This window comes from Aplysia californica, unplaced genomic scaffold (assembly GCF_000002075.1).
Source record: "Aplysia californica isolate F4 #8 unplaced genomic scaffold, AplCal3.0 scaffold00410, whole genome shotgun sequence".
Lineage (NCBI taxonomy): Eukaryota > Metazoa > Mollusca > Gastropoda > Aplysiida > Aplysiidae > Aplysia > Aplysia californica.
The window spans coordinates 362,012-384,790 of record NW_004797680.1 but is presented as its reverse complement, the minus strand read 5'-3'; the positions used below and the strand labels follow the sequence as shown (position 1 = coordinate 384,790).

The following is a 22,779-nucleotide window of genomic DNA, read 5'->3' as shown; positions in this document are numbered from 1 at the left end:
TGCTAAAAAATTCTCACCAAACTTAAATCTATTACAAACTTACCTCATGGCTATACAAATTTTAAGATTTTTTCTTGACCTAAAGTAAGCCTTCAGTCTTATATGATGAACCTGGTCATCAATGATGAAATGGCAAACTACAACCTGTGTAAAGACTGGATTCTGGAGCCTGCAAGAAGAAATGTGAGTGAACATTTGAGGGTGAATAGAATGTGCTATTCTTACTAAGAATCTCTCTGTCGTGTATCTTGCTCTAGAAGCCTCTGTTCTGTCTAAAAGGGTTTAAGAAAAAAGAAAGAAGAAGAAGAAGAAAAAGAAGAAGAAGAAGAAGAAGAAGAAAAAGAAAAAGAAGAAGAAGAAGAAGAAGAAGAAGAGAAAGAGAAAGAGGAAGAGGAAGAGGAAGAGGAAGAGGAAGAAGAAGAAGAAGAAGAAGAAGAAGAAGAAGAAGAAGAAGAAGAAGAAGAAGAAGAGGGAGGAGGAGCTGACAAAATTTTGTTACCTGGATAACACTGATACCGAGAAATAAGCAACCAGAAGGCCCTGTTATCTTTCTTTATTGCATATTGCATCTTGTTATCAAATCAGGAATTTACAGGAAAAACAGAACCTTTAGACAAAAACAATACCAGCAGTATTATCTAAATCCCTGAAAACATTGATGTAGCAAAGCACAAATTGCAAAGAAATAATCCAAAAGTCAGACAAATCCTGACCTAGTTCTCAACATCATCAGCTTCACATATCCACTTCTCTGTTATTATTGTCTTCATCTATTTCAAATTTCCAGTCACAGTCGAACCTGCTCTAATGATCACCTGTTCAAGACAACCACATATGTACAAACAACCCTTCTCACTTATCCCTTTGTGTTTTTTCCTATTTATAATGACACTGTCCAAGAGGAAAACTTGTGTTAGATGACCACTTTTCTCCTCAACAACGGGTAGTCATTTTGGACAGGTTTGACAGTATTTTGAATATAATCTCAAAACAATGTACTACTGTCAAAAAAATAAGTTGTATTTTACTACTTTATTTTCGTCTCTTCATTTATATTGAATATGTAGCCCTTCTATTTGGTCCTCAAAGATTAGGTTTTGTTTCTACTTCAACCTCTGTCTGGTGGAACACAGACTGGCATCAGTGGTGTAGGCACTTCGCTGATGCACGCATTGGAACTGAAATTGATTCCTGGGGAGAATTTTTATCGAGAATTTCGGTCTTTCTTCTTTCTGCTAAGACGTAGATTCCTTCTCAGCCCAGGTTGACCTTGACAAGCAGGGTCGAAGACTGCCTCCTTAATTATCTTAATTATATTGATGGGGGTCTAAAACACCTACATTAAAAAAACAAACAAACAAACAAAACAGTGGGCAGGTTCAGGTGAGCATTGTCTTTACTGTATATTTCTGTGTGGTGGAAGGTGAGAGTGAAATGGTTTTGAAAACATGTGGATGTGATGTGGTGTGAGCTGTCGTGGAACATGAATGCTGAAGTAATTAGTGTTTATAAGCTCTTCGAATTATTCCCAAAAAACATATTTGTATGTAGTCAACAAAAAATAGTGAGTTCGGAGAGTCTAAAAGATAATCCCTACTTATACTTGAAATCAATTTGTCTATTCAATTTTTTTTTAAATTTTGTACGTCCTTTTCTGGAATGTTGATATGTTGATTTCTTTCTTATTAGGACTTCTGCCTGTCCCACTGGTATTAGTATATTAGCAGAATTACATTTCCTTTCTCAAATATTATCCACACATTCTCTTTGCAGGTGGTTGGGGGGGGAGGGGTGTTCTGATGTGGTTTGCTCCTTTTTTCTTATCAAACATCTGTCGTCCTTACCTTTCCTGCTCCTTTTCTTTGTACGTTACTCACTAGTAACTCCTCTTATTTTTAGAAATTATATTAACAGTTTTTTGCAGCAAGAGTCATAAAACTAGTACTTAAGCTAAAAATAATCTTTCTATCTCTTTGTGACATGTGTTGCAGAATTGTCTTTTCAAGCCCTTTTAATGATGAAATATCTTTTCCTCAAAACTAAGAATGATGTTGTATTCATTTCCTCAGAAATACATGAGGGATGAAATCTACTGCCAAGTCATCAAGCAAGTAACAAACAATCCAGACAAGTAAGCCATATTTTTACACTGTTAAGGCTGGCATCTGTGTTGTAGCTCATAATTTGAGTGCTTTGCTGTCACACACAGGAGACTTTATTTTATTCCCGAATGAGGGGAGTATTTTCATCGAGGATGTTGTATCCCTCTCAGCTTACGTTGGCCTTTTCAGGCATGGTCATAGCCCACCTCCTAAATGATCTAAATTGTGTTTGCAGAGGGGGGGGGGGGGGGGGGAAGGAGTTGCTAAAAAAAAATCTAAATTATAAAGTCTTTCTATATCTTGTTTTTTGTTAGAGACAACCTTCATCTACATTTTAACCAAAAAACGTATTACTCTAAATTAATCAATAGATAGAAGGTATCTAGAAACACTTTGGAATTTTCAAAAGTAATGACACTTGGAGACAACTGAAACATGGAATGGCTCTCATGTATAATATCCCGTTGCTTGGGAGCAAGGAAAATGTTGGATGTTAGGTGACACACCAAGGGGAGAATCCATAGTGCCCTCTCTCTCTCTCTCTCTCTCTCTCTCTCTCTCTCTCTCTCTCTCTCTCTCTCTCTCTCTCTCTCTCTCTCTCTCTCTCTCTCTCTCTCTCTCTCCTCTCTCTCTCTCTCTCTCTCTCTCTCTCTCTCTCTCTCTCTCTCTCTCTCTCTCTCTCTCTCTCTCTCTCTCTCTCTCTCTCTCTCTCTCTCTCTCTCTCTCTCTCTCTCTCTCTCTCTCTCTCTCTCTCTCCAAATACATTGTAAATGTTTTACAACATAATCTAGATCAGTGGTTTTCAAACTTTTGTCGCCCTTTTTCACCCAGCCGAGTCCTAGTGCCCCCTACTCCGCCCCAACCGTCAATATGACATAACAACATGCATAATATAATAACAATCACAAATAAAGAGAGAGCTCAAAAAGTAGGGTACAAAATGAAGTGCCTAAATTCTAATGATTTGGTTCTGAATTTTAGTTGGGTCACAAATCACCATCTTTACAGAGTCTTAAACTTATGTTCTGATTACATGCATTGTGTCATTAAATTCTGGTGCAGACTTAAACACTTAGAAAATGACAGATATTCAAAGAAATGTTAGATGCAATTATATCGTTCCTGTGCACTGGGCAGAGTCAACTTGGCTACGGAAGTTAAAAACATTATTTTCCCTGGGTTTTGGATATGCCTGGTTTTCTCAAATTGTTGGAAGCACTAGACTCTTTCTCAGTGAAGTAAAAAAGTAGACTTGTTGATCATTCTGTGCAGAACATAGAGGAAGAAGTCTGTCGCAAGTATAATTTATTCTCTCTTACTATTCCGTTTCAGCTGAATATATCACCAACCTTCCACGGTATTGGAAAAGAAGAATCGTAGCTTTGTTAAAAACTCATAGCCTTCCACTAAATAACAATCTCTATCGGTGGAAATTAACTAATTCGCCCTTATGTGAGAGGTGTAACTCTCATGAAATTGAAGATGAATTTCACTTTATTTTCTATTGTTCACACTTTGTCCATCAAAGGAAATTGTTAATTCCTCCCAGCCTGACTTAGCCCAGTGACAGAAATATGCAATGTTTGTCTCATGATAAGAGATATGTGCACAACTTTTACCTATTCATTATGGAAACATTATTTATCAAATGAATGTTTTGTGCCATGTGATGGGGGCTAATGGCCTTAAACACTGAATAAACTTACTTTAATTAAGCGTGTACGAGAGATAATAAAACACATTTTGTCTTCAATGTTATGCAAGGGCACTGAGAACAAAATACTGTCATTTTATGCATATGTGTCATCAGTATTAAACGACCAGTGTTGTTAACATCAATAAAAGTAAAACATGTATTATGACGTTTACAGAAGCAAAACACAAAAAAAAAAAGAACCCAAAAATAGTGATCATTAGTTTGAAAACAGATTGACATTATTTTTATGAAACGTTTTCTCCCATCAAGGTGCTGCAATAAAGTTGCCTGAGATTTGTATATCAAATATCTCCATTGTAGAACATAAAATTATTATTAAGCCGTTCGAATGTGAGAAACCACACGAAAGAAAAAGTATGCATGGATCTTAGTCTGTAATTATCACCATCATCGTAATCATCGCCGTCATCATCATCATTAATTTCATCAGCAGTGGCAGCACATGCACATAACAAAATCTATTAAACAAGTGAGTATTTTGCTTTAGAAAAAGAAGAAAGAAAAGCCAAAAACAGAAAAGACGTATTCAGGTATCAAGTAAGGGTAAACTACGGAGTAATCATATACAAATAAGTCATTGACACTGTCTTAATGGGAAATACGGACCTGGTGAGACGAAACCAACTTATCAACATCAGGTTTCAGATTGGTCAGTAGCAGACGCTAATCGCCACGCTCTGTGATCCTTAATTCTTTCCTCTGCTTCGTCAGCAACCTTGTCACTGCACAGAATCCCCTTTCTACTAGACAGGAGGTGGGAAAAGCGATGAGCAACAACTTGATATTTTCCCACAGGGAGGGATATTTGTCTTGCACAATAGTTTTCAACCGGAATGACTGGTACGACTTTTTGAAAAATGGTTTTGATTTCAAAGTCACTTTTCACTGTCAGCTCTTCTTCAATTGCCACTGTCAAGTCACCATCTGTTCCAGTATTGAGTGGGTCCAGTACCCAGTCTGGAATTTCCAGTTAAAAGATATCAACAAACCTTGTCTTCGCGATCATATCAGCATGAAAATCTCTGAGGTGGTTAGTATATATTTCTAGTTCCTCGTCAGAAACCCGCCCTTCTTTCAGTGTCTCTGTCAAGCTAGGAAATTGAGCAAATTCTCTTCTGCCAATGTTTCGGGGAAACATTTCCAATTTCGACAAGAATGACGAAAGCAAGGAGTTTGCCTTGATCAGGTTGGTGTCATCCCCCTGCAGCTGCAAGTTGAACTGGTTTAACTTTGTGAAAACATCTGTGAGAAACGAAATGTTGTTCTTGTGTTCTTTCAGTTTATTGCAGAGATCACTGTCTGTTTCTTGAAAAAAGCTCCAGCACAGAGTCAAACAGGCAGAACAATAATCGTGTTAAACCGTTTCCTTTTGAGAGCCACCGGACTTCAGTGTGCAAAAAAAGGACTTGAAGGTTCTCGTCATTTTCAGTGCACAGCTGTTGGAATAATCTCGAGTTCAAAACGTGGACGTTGATCTTGTTCACACACTTGATGGCAATGGCCAGTGTGTCGTGCAGACTTTCATTCAGGTTTTTTTGCCACCAAATTCTGTCTGTGAATGACACAGCGAACAGTTAGTACTCCAGGGACTGATTTCTTCAAGAAGCTATTAAATCCACGGTACCGACCAGTCATCAACGGTGCTCCATTTGTTGCACAGGCAATCTACGTTGGCCAGAGGAATCTGTTTCTCCTCGAAAAATTCTTGGACCACTTGGAAAATGGACTCGACTTTGGTATCTGTTTCCAACATTTTCGCAAATAACAATTCTTGCATTATTTACCACACCCTCTATGAACCGATATCCAGTTGAAGGCTGAACTCACGTCGTTTAAGCATTTTTCACAATGATTCCTTAACATTTGCTGACATCTCATCCATTGTCACTTAATGGCAAGAACGTTCAACACAGCCTCGGGGCATGGTGCAGGACTGTGCTGACCACCTCTCTTATTGCAGGTAACATGAGGTCCTCACCGAGAGTACGTGGTTTGCCTGCCTTTGCAATTAGCAGAGATAAATTATAAGTTGCTTTTAAGTCTTCATCAGCTCGATCGACGTCGGCTGCAAACATCGATTTAATTGATTTTTATTTCTGAAAATTGATCTTTAGAGTTTTGAAGTATGCCAGATCTTTGTCATATTTGCCGGGATGAATCATCTTTATATGGGCTTTGAGTGCTGGGAAAGAAAGTTCTTAGTAATAAGTAGTATTGTAAACTATGCCTAAGTTATACATTACAAATTTTTTTTTTTTATGTGGCTTCTTTCCTTTCACCATTTTTTATGTTTCATTTCATGAAAATCTCACACCACCCCCTTAACGCCCACCACCGCCCCCCAATCGCCCAATTTTGCTACAGCGCCCCCCCCCAAACTGTCACCACCGCGGTAGCGCCCACTTTGAAAACCACTGATCTAGATCATTTAGGAGATGTCTTTGTTTATCTCTTTCACTTCAGAAACAATGAAGACCGCGGCTGGGTGCTGTTGACACTATTGACGTCATTGTGCCAGCCAAGCAACGAACTGATTGACCACTTACTGACCATCATCCGCTCCGCCCAACACCCCCTAGCCCATCGTTGTGAGGTCAACTTGAAGTTAAACAGAAAGTAAGAGAGTGTAAAAGATTTTGTTTAAGAATGTAGGGGTGTATTCTGGAGGTGGTACGAGGGCTGTCCCACGGAAAACCGGAAAAGGTCCGTAAAAGCAAAAATCTTTGTCCTAATATAATAAAACTGTAACACATCATACCTCAATATGTGCTTTATTTCTCAATGTAATCACCATCCCGCTGGACACATTTTTCCCATCGCTGGATCTGGGAGAAGATACCCTCCCTGAAAAATCTTTCGTCAAGGGATTTCAACCAATCGTTCACGGCTTCCACGAGGTCTTCGTCGTCGGTGAATCGCTGTCCAGAAATATGGCGTTTCATTGGTTCAAAAAGGTGATAATTTGACAGCGCCAAGTCAGGACTGTGAGGGGGGTGAAGTAGAACTTCCTAGCCGAACCTTTGGAACCAGTCTTTCGAGACGTTTGCGGTGTGTGGCTTTGTGTTGCCATGCTGCAAAATGACCCCGCTGGTCTTTTTCGGCCCCAACCCATCAAACAGAGACCTTTCAATAGTGCAGCTCATCAAACTCTATCCTATAGACAGTCGACTTTGAAATGTTTAGCGACTCGCAAATTTCGCGAATTTTTAGGCGCCTGTCTGTTTGAATAAGTTTGTTAACGCGACTCTTGTTGTCCTCAGTTTTGGCAGAAAAACAAGATCCTGGGTACAATTTGTCATTGATATCGGAGTGCCCGGCTTTGAACTTACTACATCACTCATATACCTGTGACTTTGCCATTACTTTCTCCCCATAAACTGACTTTATTTCAGTGTGTATTTCTAGAGGTTTGAGACCTTTTGCGGTCAGAAACCGAATGACAGACCTCACTTCAACCCTTGACCAATTTTCCAAGGGGGTAGCCATCTTTTGAGAACTGCTGTGCTTGTTTGGTTTGTGCGATGCTCATGGTGCTCAATCGGGAAATTTCTAAATGATTGTTTTACAAGTGTGCGTTTACAGAATGTGAAAATATTGAATAGTTTTCAAATTACAGCCAAATTCCGGTTTTCCGTGGGACAGCCCTCGTATTTTCCTGGAAGTTTCATGATGAACAGTAGTAGTAGTAGTGTTTTCCAGGAAGTGTAATGTTGTGGTAGGTTATGGGCCACCATTTTTCTGGAAGCATCCTGTTGTTTAAAATGTTTAAGGGTGCTAATTTCCTGAAAATGGCCAGTTTTTTAGGTTTTAAAGTATAAGGGTACTAATTTCCCAGAAATGGCATGTTGTTTCAAATTATTAGGGTGCTAATTTTCTTTAAATTTCATATAGTTTTTTTAGAGTGCAAATTTCACAAAAATAGCATGTGTTTAAAAATATAAGGTGCTAATTTCCAGGGAATTACGGGAAATATGCCGTTTGGAAACATAATTTCCTGCTAGCCTCTAATTCTGAAAGAATATAGGTGAGCTATTTTCCTACACACATGATGTTGTTTATGAATCTATAATATAGGTGTTTTATTTTCCTAGAATGCAAGAGCCATCAATGCTGGGCAACTTTGAAAATATTGTTATTTGTTAATTTTACTTTCTCTAGGAAAGGCGCATGTCGTCTGTACCCTTCCCATGTACAAGAGCATGAGATGGTCCTCCACCAGCAGCCGAACGTACGGGTACAAGTGTGCTTGCCAAATCAGAGTGTTCAGGTGAGTGGGGACGCTCTGTTAGCTCAGTACTTATATCACGTTTGACTATAGAATGAATGATTCTGGCTCGAATCACAAACACCAACAGGATGTTTTTGAACATAGGTTGTATTGTGGAGATTTTGAGGTTCTCAACTGAATGGCTTTGTGTTATCGAAGATGGACATCTCCAGTGGCGGTGGGTGGACCAAGATTTGGGAGGGTCTTAGATTTCTTTCACTTCTTTACCACCAAAAAGCAAGCAATAAGAACAAAACAGTGATCATTTTTCTATACTCACAGCGAGCCACGGCATTTTGAGAACCATTCAAACGAGAAGAGTCACCTTTGTCTTCCATCTCTTTGTTTTTAGTTAAATTTAAGCTCTTCTGGATGGTGGGGACGAAGCCGTTTCACCTCCAAATTTCTCTGATTAGTTTTTATCTGAAGAAAAAGTTGCCTCAAAAGTGGTTTAATGTAATTAATAACGGTTAAATCTCAGCTGCACAAACACACAACTCTCCAAGCACACATCGTGCATGAGGTGGATTGGGTTGTGTTGTTGCGGAAAATAGAACGCGCCTAACAAAGGCCCAATGGGCGCATAGGCATCTGTGTCACTGGGGAAAGTGTGTCGTAAACTTTCACCCCATTGTCAGGGCTGGGAGAGCGTGAGCCCTCTGTGCAGTGTTATTTTTTAAAAGTCTTCTACCTTTTTACAGGAAGAGTTTCATTAAAGACGGGCGTGGGAACTGGCTTATTCTTTCAGAGCCCTAACGACATTTGATTGGCTGTTAGGTTACTATAGTTGTAAGCGGTGACAACAGTGATTGGATAAACGGGCAAGCCGCCAAGCTGATAACTGTGTGTCCATTGCGTGAGATCATGGCGGTTTCAACTGCCTATTTAGTTATTTAAGAAACTTTCATTAACTAAGGGATAGAGTTGGGGTGTGGAGGGGTTGGGGTGTGGGGCTCAAGCCCGTAAGCCCTTCACTACCCACCGCCACTGGACATCTCATAGAGAGATTTTACTTCTTGTCCTAAGTAACTGTGTTGAAAGGGGTGCTATACCCTTACACCCATCTTTGAGTGGACAAACAGATATTTAAGGAAATGAAAATGAAACAGCTAACTCCTCTTTTCATCATAATATAATTATATCATTGTTGCAGTAGTTATGAAAACATAGTCTGTGTTTATTTTGTATGTTTATGCTGCTTCTCATGTGCCAGACCTTGCCTATCGTATGTGTGTGTGCCTGGAGAAAGGTCCCAGTTGTTGACAAGGCTATTTTTGAGCAACAGGGTGAAAAGGTTAAAAAAAATTAGTTTTCCTAATAACATATTGAAAGGATGTTATAATATTTTAAGTGTAAATATTTTTTTATTAATTATTTTTAAATATTTTTTTATTAATTATTTTTTCAACGTGTTGTACTTCACCCTAGAAATTAAGGTTACACTAGGTTCATCTCCTTTAATGTATCTTATTTTATATTTCTCTCTCTCTCTCTCTCTCTCTCTCTCTCTCTCTCTCTCTCTCTCTCTCTCTCTCTCTCTCTCTCTCTCTCTCTCTCTCTCTCTCTGTCTTCCCCCCCCTCTCTCTCTCTCCCTCTCTCTATCTCTCTAGCCTTGGACAAGTTCATGTTGTCTTTTATTGTATTCTGTACAACTTATCAGACTGTTGACAGGCTCATGATGACTTTAATTGTATTTTTTCTACTTGTCAGACCATTGAGGTGACGAGTGGTACAAGAATATTTGACATCAAAAAGGAAATTGCAGCAAGGTTGAAGCTGAGGACATTCTCAGAGTACAGTCTGTTTTTCACTGCCAATGACAAAGGTCGTTTTCTAATTTTACCCCTTTTTGTTCAAAGTGTCTTATATAGTCTTATAAAGGCACTGTTTGAAACTACAACATCACTTTCTCTTCTTTTCTGCTGATCTTTTTTGTCGTCTGAGTGGCTCTTGGGAAATCTTGCGACGTGGGTGGTTGACGAGTGCTCTAGTGTGGTTTGCTGTTCTTTTTTAGCAAACAGATCTCTCTTCCTTCTTTTTGTGTATGCTTATCTCTTGCAACCCCTCTTATCCGCAGCACTTATATTACCTAATTGTGTTGCAAGCACCATAACATTCTTACTATAACAAACCTTTCAAAGGGTGGAAATTTGAAATAAACAAAATTTCTTGCATACAGTCATTCTGCTCTAAAGGCAACTTGTCCAAGACAATCACCTGAACAGACGGCCACTTCCCACTTCCCCCATTGTTTTTGTTTTCTCTATTTCATAATGACATTTGCCAGCTGTCTATATCAACCACTTTTGTCCTCATCAGTGAAGTGAAGGTCATGATCTTAAAGACAATTTCGACTGTATTTGAAAAGCTACATCTCTCTTGTGCTTTTTGCATCTTATTAACTGAGTACTGCTTAATCTGTTTAGGTTTTTTTAATATAAAAAAAAAAAGAAAATAATAGGTCTTGAAAAGGCACTGCAGTCAGAAGATTTAAGTTTTGTATGTAAGTAAGTGATTCTCATGGCTTCTATCATCACATAAAAATAACAAGTGCAATACTCTACTGTGAACTCTAGGCCTATAGGGTTTTCCACTGTTATTACCTCACAGCAAACCGTGGAACACCTAATAATACTCAGGACTTCTCGAGAAGCATTTAATGCGAGCAGCCAATTATAAAGTGCTCAAACATTAAAAAATTAACTAGATCTTTCAACATCACCATAGCCAGGTATCCATTCCAGTTTGGGTGCAAAAGGCTTTCCCAAGGAAACAATGTTGGTCCCCTCATGGGGTTCAAATGCGTAACCTTTGAGCTGTGAGCCCAACAGCCTAACCACTAGACCACCAACACCATAGTATTTGACATTAACTGATGTTCATCGAAGAAACCGCTGACTTATTCCATTATTATATTGCACTTGCCATTGTAACCCCTACATTCCCTGAAGGGGCGGGGGAGATTTAAAAATATGATATTTTATTCAATGATTTCAAAATAATTTTGTTTTTCTCTTTCACCAGTCCATTGCCTGTCGGACAGACTGTACTATTTTGACTGCCTTACCCACTCTGAGATTTTCTGGTTTAACAGCAAGAGAAGAAACAGTTGTGAGTGACTTGTCCGTGTTGATAGAGGCTTCTCAACATGATATAAAATGTTAAGCGCACCATTTACCTCACTTTTCATTCTCCATTTTATTACAAAGTACAGTGGAGTCCTCTTATAATGAGTCCTTAAATAATGATAAGTCTGTTATAAAGATACTATTCTAAAACCCTGTTTTTTTCCCTTCTGTATATTTATAAATAAAATACTGCTATAGCGCAATCAGACAAACACGTGAGTCGGTTATAGCGGGATAGTGCTGCTGCTGTGCGCAGAGCATAGGTCAATTGTACATAATGTAAAACTTTGCAAGTTGAGAAACTTGGTGATGCGAAACAAAAGATGGCAGAGCCCACGTGTGCCAACAATGAAGGCTGAAGTGAATGAGTGGGGAGGGTGTATCGTGCAGAGACAAGCAGTTGTGAAGCAGAACGCATTGCGATAGGCCAGCCTAGTCTAGATTATCTAGGTCTACCATGCCTCTCATTTCTCCGATGCGGGGATAGAGAGGCCATAGTTCTGTGCTGGATGGAGTGAACGTATGACATATGCAAGCAGACAGAACGCACCACAGGGTATGGTGGGGTGGAGGACAACACAGCGGGCGAGTTAGCCCAGAGAACTTTCTTTCTGATGGTCAACGCCGAGCTGTCAACATTGCTAGTGCTGGAGAAAGAAAAACCTGATTCCATTTTTGATCAAGTAAGACCAAGAGGTCATGTTTGGCAAAATCATTATCAGGGGGCGATAACAAAAAGAAATTAACAGATTACCAAACTCATAGATTAGACCTACTTTATTATATCCTTCAAATTTATTACTGGATCCCTTATAGCGAGAATCCTGCTATAACGGACTTTTTGTACCAGTCCCCTCCCTCTTGTTATATCAGGATTCCACTGTATAATTTTAAATTGTCATGTGATTTCATAAGATTTTGCATTTAGTTTTATGTTGTGTTGATGAGCTTGACATAAATTGTGTTCCAATGCAGCACATGACAATTCTGTTATAATATAATGGAACCCTCCATACTATTGTTATGATTATTATAGCACTCTGCAAAACATACTTTCCATACTGAAGAATTCTTAATGGATTTAAAAAAATCTCTCTTGTTATAAAAAAAAAGTGTGGGTGGTTAGAGGGGGCTCTGGTGTTGTTTGCTCCTTCTTTCCTATCAAACTCAAACATCTGTAATCCAAATTTCTCTCCTCCTACTTTTCTTTGTAGATTACTCTCTCGAAGCACCTCTAATTTTCATAATTTGTATTACCTATTGTGTTGCAAGTGCTGGAAAGCTCCAACTCAGACTAAAAGTAAAACTATTGAAGAAAAGGATATCCCATTCCCTTTAGCATTTAAAGATATTTTTGTTTTTTTGTCTGATTTTACAGTTGGTCTCATGGTCTGAGCTGACCTTGTTCTCTGTATTTCCGTCATATATCATACTGTTCTATCTTTTACATCCGTGATTGTCAAACTTTTTAAAGCAGGTACCCACTTTTACCAATTTAAATAATTCTAAAATTTTCATAGCGGTCACACCTACATGTATTTCCAAGCGGAGCATAGAATAATACCTGTCACTACCCAGGTGATCCCCGCCACCAACCAAAATCACCAAATTAACCAGTAGTGAAAGATCATCGATATCATTTAGGTTGGGAAGTTCTTGTCTATACCTCACAGCATATTGTAGCAAGGGTAAAGTTTCTTTATTTCTTGACTTTCAATGTAAAAATGGTTTACAAGGCTCATCCAAACAGATGAAACTCTACTTTTAAATGTTTGCCCTGAAAGTGCACTAAATCGCTTTCCTTATAAATATAAATGTAATATGATTTTTTTTTTCTCCAGTTAGTTGGAGATAAGAATTTATTATTCAAGGAAAACTGCTTTAAATCATTGATGTTTTCTCTCTTTTTTTTCTATTTGCTTGCTTTTAGTATCCCCTGGAAAGACTGGACAAACCCCATTGCTCGTCATGTTGAAAAAAATTTGGGTCAATGGGCAACCTGGCGTGGATCCTATGGCTGACCAGACATTTCACTTTCCTCAAGTACGTTGATAAAATGTATACAGTCGAATCTGTCAGTGATGACCAACCATTGCCAAAGAGAAAATTGGTCATCTCAAATAGGTGGTCCTTTTGGACAGTGTCATTATAATCTAAAAAAATAAAACAAGAGGTGAAGTGGGAAGAGGTCATTTGCAATGTGATTTGTCTTGGACAGGTCATAGTCATTAAAGCAAGTTTGACTGTAGGCCTGCTTATAGTTTTGTGTACTGTATTGTCCTCACCTTGCTGGTTAGCTGACTGTTTAATCCATGGCCTGTTTGCTCAAAAGAGTATGGAGTTTTTTTTTGTAAAAGTGAAGTACAACCCCCCCCCCCCCCCCCCCCCCCCAATCTGTCTTCACACTTCTCAAGGATCACGGCCTGTGGTTAACTGTAAGAGACATAGCTCCAAATCCACTGTGATCCTCATGATAACCCCAAATGTTGCACACAAAATCAAGCAAATCAAAAGGGAGCTATACTTTACTTCTTCTATCCGTTTCTCTGTAAAAATCTGCTATAGATCTCAGGACAGGGTCTCTTACCTGTCGTCCCAGACACTTGTAATGAATAAAATAGTTTAACCTTATGGGTGTCATGACGTGGTGGAATCAGGTGCCCGTTAATTTTTGGGTGGTATCATCTTAATGCTTATTCATTTGTCTTGCTGTCAATGAAAAAATACTTGTGTATTTGGAATAAGAGTTAAAATATTTGCGATTGAATGAGGTGGGGGTCGTCTAATAAGAGGTAAAACAAATAATGGTCAATTTATCTCCTCAGGAATCTCCAAACTACCTACGGGGGTATCACAAAGTGTCAGATAGTGTTGTTCCAAAGCTAGCTGCTCTTTCATACAGAGCTCAGCATGGGAAAGATGAAAGCAAGCTTACAGATCTCAGGTACCACAAATTGTTTTAATACCATAATAATATTATATACATCTACCACCAATAAAATAGTTATTCCAGTATGGATTTTATCTATTCATGCTCTTCTAGTAACAAGTGACTGTGTGTCATAATCAATGTGCACATTGGTGTATAATATGTGGCACTTACTGTGTGCAAGCATATATAACAGAGCGAGTGGGGAGAGAGTAGGGCGGAAGGGGTGAGATGGAGAGAAAGGATCTCTATTGGAACAGTATTGTGCTCATGTTTTTTTATTAGTGTAAAGCACATTGAGCACTTTCTGAGTGTAAATGGGATGTATAAATAAGATTCATTATATTATTGTTTAGGCATACTTCTATTATCATCTTCTGTGATGTGATGGTTTGATTTTTCGCCTCTTTACGAGCAGAAGATACTGAGACTAAGTGACGGTTCCCGGGTATGTAGACACATGCATCATGTACGAACAATATTCACGCGCGCGCACTCACACGCACACACACTCACGTACACCTCACACACCTACTTTCTTATCACATGCGCACACTTACACACATTAGATAAAGGCCTAACCCAGAGAAGGCCACCTTCTCAGCCTAGCCTATGTCTCAGTTTGTGTTGTACATGATGCATTCCGGCCTGAATTTCCGGTTATAGCTTTTATAGTAAGCTCAGTAGGCTTGAGCTAGGCCGATACCATGATTTACGCAGGCCTATCGGCTCTGTACTCGCACCATTTCGTATTAAAAATTCTGATAAAATTAAAGCATTGATGTATTTTTGCCTAAAATTGCAAGAAATTGCGAAAATTGCTAACAATTGCGGGTTTATTGCGGAACTCGACGAAAAACGTTGCCGCAAGACCGCGATTTCCTGGAGGGCCAGATTATCACAACTATTTGAGAGTGGTTGGCTGGTGATCTCATGTGGTTTCCTATCAAGCGTCTCTCAACCTCATCTCTCGTTATTTAAAAAAAAATCATTTTTAGTTTTGTATGGTTTGCTATAACAGCAATTTACTTTATACCATCCTCAGTAAAATTGAACAGATCATCCTGCCAAAAGGATTCCTTGAAGGGAAAGATGCCAAAGCTATTCAAGAAGTAGGCTATGTGAATTTTTCTTTTTTGGGGTTCTCTTCAGTCTTTTCTCATAACATTGTACTCAAAACTTTTTCTAAATCTAAATATCAGTTTTATTATTTTAAAAGTTTTCTAACAGAATCAAAGTTGATGATGTAAATATCTTTGTTTATGATCTTGAGACTGATGATTGGAATTGGTCGACAAACTTATAAATAGTGATACATGTTTATTGTTAGGCTTAGATTCTTTGAAAATGGAGAGTTGAATCTATTTTTATTTATTAATGTCCTGTTCTGTATAGGGCCTAATTTGAGCAGAAGAGATCAGGTTTTAATGAAGAAGTTAAAAGTTGAATACTATTGATCAGCATGAATTTCTTCTGGGTTTTGTTTTACCTGTACCTGAAGTTTAGGTAATAATCATATTTGATTCTTTTGATACTTCCTGCAGGAAATTCAGCAAGAGTACAGCAGTCAGAACATGAACTCAGAACAAGCCAAGACAGCTTTCTTACAGATCCTGAGCAAGATTTCAACATATGGCTCTGTATTCTTTGAAGTCAAAGTAAGTAAAAGTAAAAATAGAAAGAGTTTCAGAGGATGTAGAGCATTCATACTCTTTCTTGGGCAATGACAGGAATGCAGATTTTTGCACTGCATTTTATAAAAACGAATGCTTCTTGGAAGAGGCATGGACTTCACAGTAAATTTGTTTTGTGCTCATGATCCACTTGTCTGAGAACTGTTTTTTTCCTCTCACTGCCATCTTTGGGGTAGAAGTTATTAAAGTCTCTTTGCTGATGCACCTAGCGGTGTGAGTTTAATGATGATCCTTAATAGGAGTGAGTTTTTACTGAGCATCTCAGTTTGTTTAATGGAATGCTACATCCCAATTAACCTAGGTTGGATGGCCCTAACTGGCAATTTTGAAGTAGCCTGCCGCCTAAGTCGTCAAGATTTTGTTGAAAGTGGTGTAAACCGCTTACAATTACAATGTAGTGTCTTTTTTTCCCCCCACCTCAGCAACGGCATATGACGACCCTGCCCAAGTCCTGCCTGGTTGCCATCAACTATTCTGGTGTTCACCTTATCAATGGGACAACAAAGGTATAAATTTGACTCAAAAGCCTCCCATAGTGGATGTTGATTGTTTTAACAGTGATTCAAGGTATATGTTTAAAATAGCTTTCATTTTCTAAAACAGCACAAACCTCAAAGCATATGGTCTTAAAGTCTTTCATAACTATTATTTTAGAACTCCCAGTTATTATTCACATTCTAACCTGTTCCTAGTGTAATGTAAGTCCTGATTGAGCTATATGCACTGATTCTGAAAGCACAGTCGAAATTGTCCAAGATGGATGGCCACTCATTGTTGAGGAAAAACATGATCATCTTAGATTGAAGGACATCTGGAACAGTGTCATTTTCATGACAATATAATTTTTTAAAGAAACAAAAAAAAAAAAAAAAAAAAAAAAGAAGACAAGGGGTCAAGGGGGAAATAATGGTATATACTAGTGATTGTCTGTGTCACGACGCAGTGGAATCAGGCGCTCGTCATTTTTTGGGCACGTGGAGTTATTTTTTATCATCTTAAAGCTTGTTCATTAATCTAGCTTTCTATGATAAAATATCCATTTATCTTGGATACAAGTCGAGATATTGGCAATTGAAGGAAGTGGGGGTCACCTGGTTTCGAAGGTCAAATTTGCAAGAAAATGGCCGCCAAAGTTTAGTTATTTTCTTAGCTTGAGAGTCTGTGGCAACTGAAAATTTACTTTTTTTGTTCCTTTAATCAACGTTTTTCAGTAAAACCCTCTCATAGATGTGTTTTTAACGGACATGAAAGGTGTTGAGCCAGAAAGCAAAAATTTAACCAAAATTCCCAAACCTGCGGAAAAATGCCAGTTTCTTCACTTACATTATTTTGCTATTTCACCACAACGCTGCCTAACATATGGCTTTAAGTAGTGTTAGAGCAGGTTTAACAGTACTGTTTAAACTGATTTTGTATTCTGAATACATGACACACTCTTATCTACACATTTTTTAATCTGTGAGTCGGCAAATGAAAAAAATGAATTCAAATTTGATTTTTTGATACTCCTTTCTGTTTTCTTTTCCTTTATCATCGAATTTGTCTTACTGCTTTGTAAAACTCATTGAAGTCGCATCAGACATATATGTCATATCTAATAAGGAAATCCTTAATGGTGGTACTTATCATAGGCAGCCAAGATAGGACGTCTTGTAGGTGTGTCCTATTTGCCATTTTCATCTGATTTGTATTGAGCCAATGTGCGCAAGAACTTTAAGTGCGTGGTTGACAAAATGGCCACAGGTACATCTAAGTTTCTGTTTTTAGTTTTACAGCACAAAGAAAGATTTTTTCGTGTGAAAGTACGAACACTCGTTCACTTTCATTCCTACTGCTTTTAACTTTTAAAACTTTTTTTTGTTATGATTCCATGAGCGTTAAAAACCCATGGCAACTTCTTATTGATATTTTAAAAAAATTCTGTTACACATTTCAAACTATCATATACCAAGTAAATTTATGTTACTATACATGTATACTTAATATAATTCTTCAGATTTTGCGAACAGAATTGAAAAATCTGTTAAGACAACAAAAGTTACGATTTTTTAATGTTTCTTCTTAAAGTGCATTTCCAATCGTCAAATGATCAGAACGCACATCCTCAGTAGGGTGAAAAAGAGATTCTTTCTTCTCCACTAATCATCTGTATTCCGTAGCCAACATACAGTCGGACACAGATAACATGGACACAGAAAACTCGAATTCATGGAGTGCTCATACAATTTGTCATTCCCTGACTGATATCTCCTTAATATTTCATTACGTCGGTTCACAAGACTTATGGATGTGTCAAACACATTTGCCCATCCTGACGTGTTTGAGTTATCCATGCTCGACAGTATATTTTTTTAATTTCTGTATTCTTAGGATGTTATCAAGAGCTATGAGTTCCAGTCTATACCAAACTGGGCGTATGATGAGAGCTCCTTCACATTCATTGTGACAGAGGGCATTGCTACAGCAAAGTTGCTCGTGGAAACTCATGTGGTAAGAACACTGTAGAAAATTAATGCAACGCTGCCAAAGAAAGCATTTATGTCAAAAGAGTTCGAAATGCTCACTGGCTGAGTCGTCCTTTTTTTCGAAACGATTTGCTAAAATTTATTATTATATTCATTGTTCCTGACTGAAAGCATTTCTTGGCGAGGCATGAAGGATCTCCTTTATTAAAGTTTTAGTAAGTGTTTCAAGGCACTTACAACACAAATACGAGTAGGTCATATAATGCTGAAGGTTAGAGGTACAGTAGTCTCCGCCTAAGATCCCACCGCTTACGATCCCGGTTCGCTTAAAATCCCGCTGTTTTAAGAAAACAGAATTTTTACTATACAAAAGTCACCCCTAAGATCCCGATCTGATTCACTCTGAAGGTCTACATTCGGCTAAGATCCCGCATTTCAGATCATAATTTGCGTAAGGAAAAACCCGGGCGGGCACAGCCGATCAAACAAGAGTGCAAAGTCTGAGATCAACAAACTGTCCGTCACGTCAAAGATCATCCACTATTGTGAATATGATCACATACACGTTGTAAAACTCGATGAAGCGATACAATGTTTGCCCCAGACGGGATCACACCGGGGCCTACACGTTCGCTCCTGGCGAGATCACATTGAACTGTGAACTCTTCCCCGACCATTGCAGAAGTTGTCTCTACTCCCGAATTTGCGAAAGAGACTGAATTTTGATTGGTGGGGTCACAACGTAATGGTGTGTTAAGACAAAGGTGGTTGGGGGACTCGGTCAGAGATGGAAAGCTATATATTTTCGACAGGTAAAGAGGAGGGGCAACTGGATAAGCGTAGATCTGGAGACTCATGACAGGATAATAAGTGAAAATGGCACGTCTCATGCCACTATGCACTGTGATAGGTCATCGAGGTTTACCACTCTTTGCTCGCCATGTGTCATAAACCCACCCAGGAGTCACGTCAGTTCATTTCAGAGTGGAGGGAGACCATTTTACCGATTGTGGGCCTTAACACGGGTCACCATAGATTCTTCCCTGGGTTCGTCGGTCAAGATCCCGGTTCGCCTAAGATCCCGCTTTTCCTTGCTCCCGTGCACCGGGATCTTAGGCGGAGACTACTGTATTATTAAAGATAAACCTATGAAGAAAAGAAGTGGGAGAGATAAGGACAAAAGATGTTTGATAGGAAAGAATAAAAAAACCCACACCAGAGCACCTGTCAACTACACACAGAGTGATCTCCTATCAGGTGTTGGAAGTAAAGATGGGAAGAGGTAATTAATTCTCTGATGAGAGTAGTGGCTTCATTTTACTGTATTGGGCAACAATAGGCGTTGAACAATCTGTACAAAGGCATCATGTTGATGAGTATAAATAGAGTGACAGTGGCACCAATTGACCCTATATTCTTAAAATCAGCCTTAAAAATGTCTTAGTTCTTTAAATTCGAACAGCTGCAGATGTTCTGAGGATGCCACTGGTAGATCCTACTACTACTGACTGCTTCTTTTCTTTCCCTTTAGCTCAGTGCTTACCAACCTGGGACATTTGGTACACATGTAGGTGAACTATGGGAAATGAAATGTCTCAGCAAAATGTTACAAGTCACGAAAAGAGACAGACAAACAAATGAAGACACTAAACAACAAGCGGGCATTGAATTGTGCATAAAATACACTGAGAGATAATAAATATTGTGATTTAGACACATTGCAAGATTAAGGCTGCAAGAGATAGCCTCCAAGGCCTACGACATGTGATGCAATGGTATCAAGGGAAAAGAAAGGCCAAGAAAAAGATGGGTTAATGGAGTCAAAAAGACCCCTCTAAGTCTAAGACACAATATAATCATTCAAAAAGCAAAACATCTGGCCCATGTCTAACATTTACATTTCTCCTCAACACTTTGAGGTATAAGAGGACAGAAAAGGTTAGTTTTTTTAAATAGAATGAGATTACCCAGGTTATGACATTTATTATTTTTTTGTTTTAGCAAAAGTTTTAAGGCAAGCAACACAATTAGGTCATATAAGTGCCGAAAATTAGAGGTGCTAAAAGAGAGTAACAAACACAAAAAAGATAAAGGAAAGATAAGAATGATAGATGTTCAATTAAAAAGAAAGAGCAAACCACACCAGAGCATCTGCCAATCACCTACCACAGCTATTGTTTGATGGCCCACTTGAAAATACATGTAGGTCGGTGGTACAAGCTAAAAAAACCTGCTAGCAAATAAGAACTTTTGTTGCTTTAAATTTATCCACTTAAATTTCAATATGTAGTAAGGAGAGAAGCATCACAGCATCTTTATATTGAAGCTGTTTGTTAACATTGTACTAGTAGTAGCAGTAGTACATGTACATTGATCGATAAATTGTCACTGCAATAAATTAGGAATTATATCATATATTATACTTTGAAGAATGTCACTTTTCATCACTTGTTCTAAACATCATACATGTACATGTATACATTACAGTTATGTCTTTTCAAATTACATTTACGTACATGTATGAAATCTTGACTTTGTTGATTGTCCAAAATGTAGCTAAGAACCAATCAGTTACAGTAGTCTCTACTCTGCCTAAGTTCACATCGCTTACAATTCTGCTGCTTTGAAGAAAAAGAATTTTTGCTACCCAAAGGTCACCTCTAACATCCCCCTCTGCAGGACTACGTTTGGCTAAGAGTAAGATCCATCATTCCAGATAATAATTTAGGGAACAAAAACTCGGGTGAGCGCAGATGATCACCCTAGAAGAAGTGAAAATTTGCGATCATTGATGAATTGACTATTGTTGAGTCACAGATCAGCCACTCACGTGAATGTGGTTTACAATGAAGATGTGACCATGACGCGTGCCATTTTTTCTCATCTAATCGTGAGTCTCAAGACATACACTGATCCTATTGCTCCTTCCCTTCAGTCCAAAATTTTTAGCTTTTTGATCTCTGACAGAGTTCCCCCACCTCTGTCGTAATGCACCATACCAGGTAAAATTCAGTCTATCTTGCAAATTCGGGTGTAGAGATGAAAGACAACTGCTGCAATGGACGCCATCTGTCATAAACCCACCCAGTGGTCGAGTCAGGTTATAGAGTAAGGGACTCGGGAGGATCATCTCACCGATTGTGTGTCTGAACATGAGTCACTGTGGATTGTACCTTTGGTGCATCAGCTAAGAACCCATTCTCCTAAGAGCCTACATTTTCCTTGCTCCAAAACACCTGGATCTTACGCAGAGACAACCGTGGTATTTGATTTCAAAGAGCAATCTATTTTTCAGCTCTAGAATTAATTCATGTGCATTTATTATTTTTTTCAGGGTCACAACATTGACGATTTACTGATGTCCTATGTTGCCTGGCTCATGAATTATCAGATGAGGAAGAAACACGGATACCTTGGAGAAATGTCAGGAGAGAGTATTTGCTGAATATACTCACAGAGTTGTGAGCCCTAACTGGTCAAAAGCTCCAACTGGTTGCAACATAGGCGTGGAGATAGAAATCCATGTTATTCTCAGACTGATTGCGACTCTAGAATGAGAAAGGTCCAGTCAAGTCCCTCTCATCAAGCTCCTGATTGACTATGGAAGACTTCGATGTCTGTAAGATGGTTACTGAAGAATTGACTTCAAAATGAAGTTGGAATGAGCTTGATGTGCTACTGGGTATATATCACATAGCTATGAATTCGTTCTTTAGCGAGAGTATTTGGGAATTTTCCATTTTACCTTATCGACCACATTCTACTTTGTATGGAATGGAATGCACTATACAGGAATATTGGTCTGGTATATTATGCAAATTTGCCCATATGACTATTTGTACTCACCAGATACTCATATATTATATCTATAAATGCTGCTACTACCAGTAGCTAAATACTTTTTCAGAAAAAAGGACTATTCATGTCTCATGTTTCATTCAAATTGCTGCTTTTTTTTTTAAAACAAAGATGAGAACAAAATCAAAAATATAACCCTTGTGTGTGAAATGTTCAGAAAGAATTAAAAAAGAAATTTTAATCAATCTTATTTTGGATGCAGAAAATACAGTTGCTTTGAAATTTGTTGTCCTAAAGAATATAATATGTACACATATTGATGCTTAATAAGTTGATTCCTGTCCAGTGACAAAGGGAGTGGCGGGTTGGATATGTTGTTATAGCTTCACATAAGCCCAAAGTTTGCTAAGTACCTTTAATTGTTCAGACATACGGTTGGATCTTTACCCAAATAGCCTTGCAGATAACATAAAATTTGTAATAGTAATCGCCTTCCACAAAACAATTCAAAAGTGTTGTATAACTGTTTCTAGCTTGCCCTAACAGTAACAGTTTACAACAGTACTGGTAATGGACATTACAACTGGTCATGGGTGACCAAAGTTCTTTGTATGGAATTTTTAGGAGTTGATAAAATGTGCACATACAGTGCAATAGTTCTTATGTTAAAGTTTAAAAA

General features: G+C 38.4%; 1 protein-coding gene across 1 annotated transcript in view; it reads left to right on the top strand.

The window, feature by feature from the left end:
* LOC101854592 (myosin-VIIa) overlaps positions 1 to 22,779 on the top strand; it is a gene marked incomplete at its 5' end in the record, with an annotated part of 41,865 nt that extends 19,086 nt beyond the window's left edge. The window contains 13 exon segments of the mRNA XM_013085819.2: positions 89 to 183; positions 2,070 to 2,131; positions 6,283 to 6,435; positions 7,978 to 8,086; positions 9,797 to 9,911; positions 11,111 to 11,197; positions 13,145 to 13,257; positions 14,040 to 14,158; positions 15,189 to 15,255; positions 15,688 to 15,801; positions 16,260 to 16,343; positions 18,208 to 18,327; positions 21,637 to 22,779. Of these exon segments, the coding sequence (XP_012941273.2) occupies positions 89 to 183; positions 2,070 to 2,131; positions 6,283 to 6,435; positions 7,978 to 8,086; positions 9,797 to 9,911; positions 11,111 to 11,197; positions 13,145 to 13,257; positions 14,040 to 14,158; positions 15,189 to 15,255; positions 15,688 to 15,801; positions 16,260 to 16,343; positions 18,208 to 18,327; positions 21,637 to 21,747 (1,349 nt within the window). The 3' untranslated portion in view covers positions 21,748 to 22,779.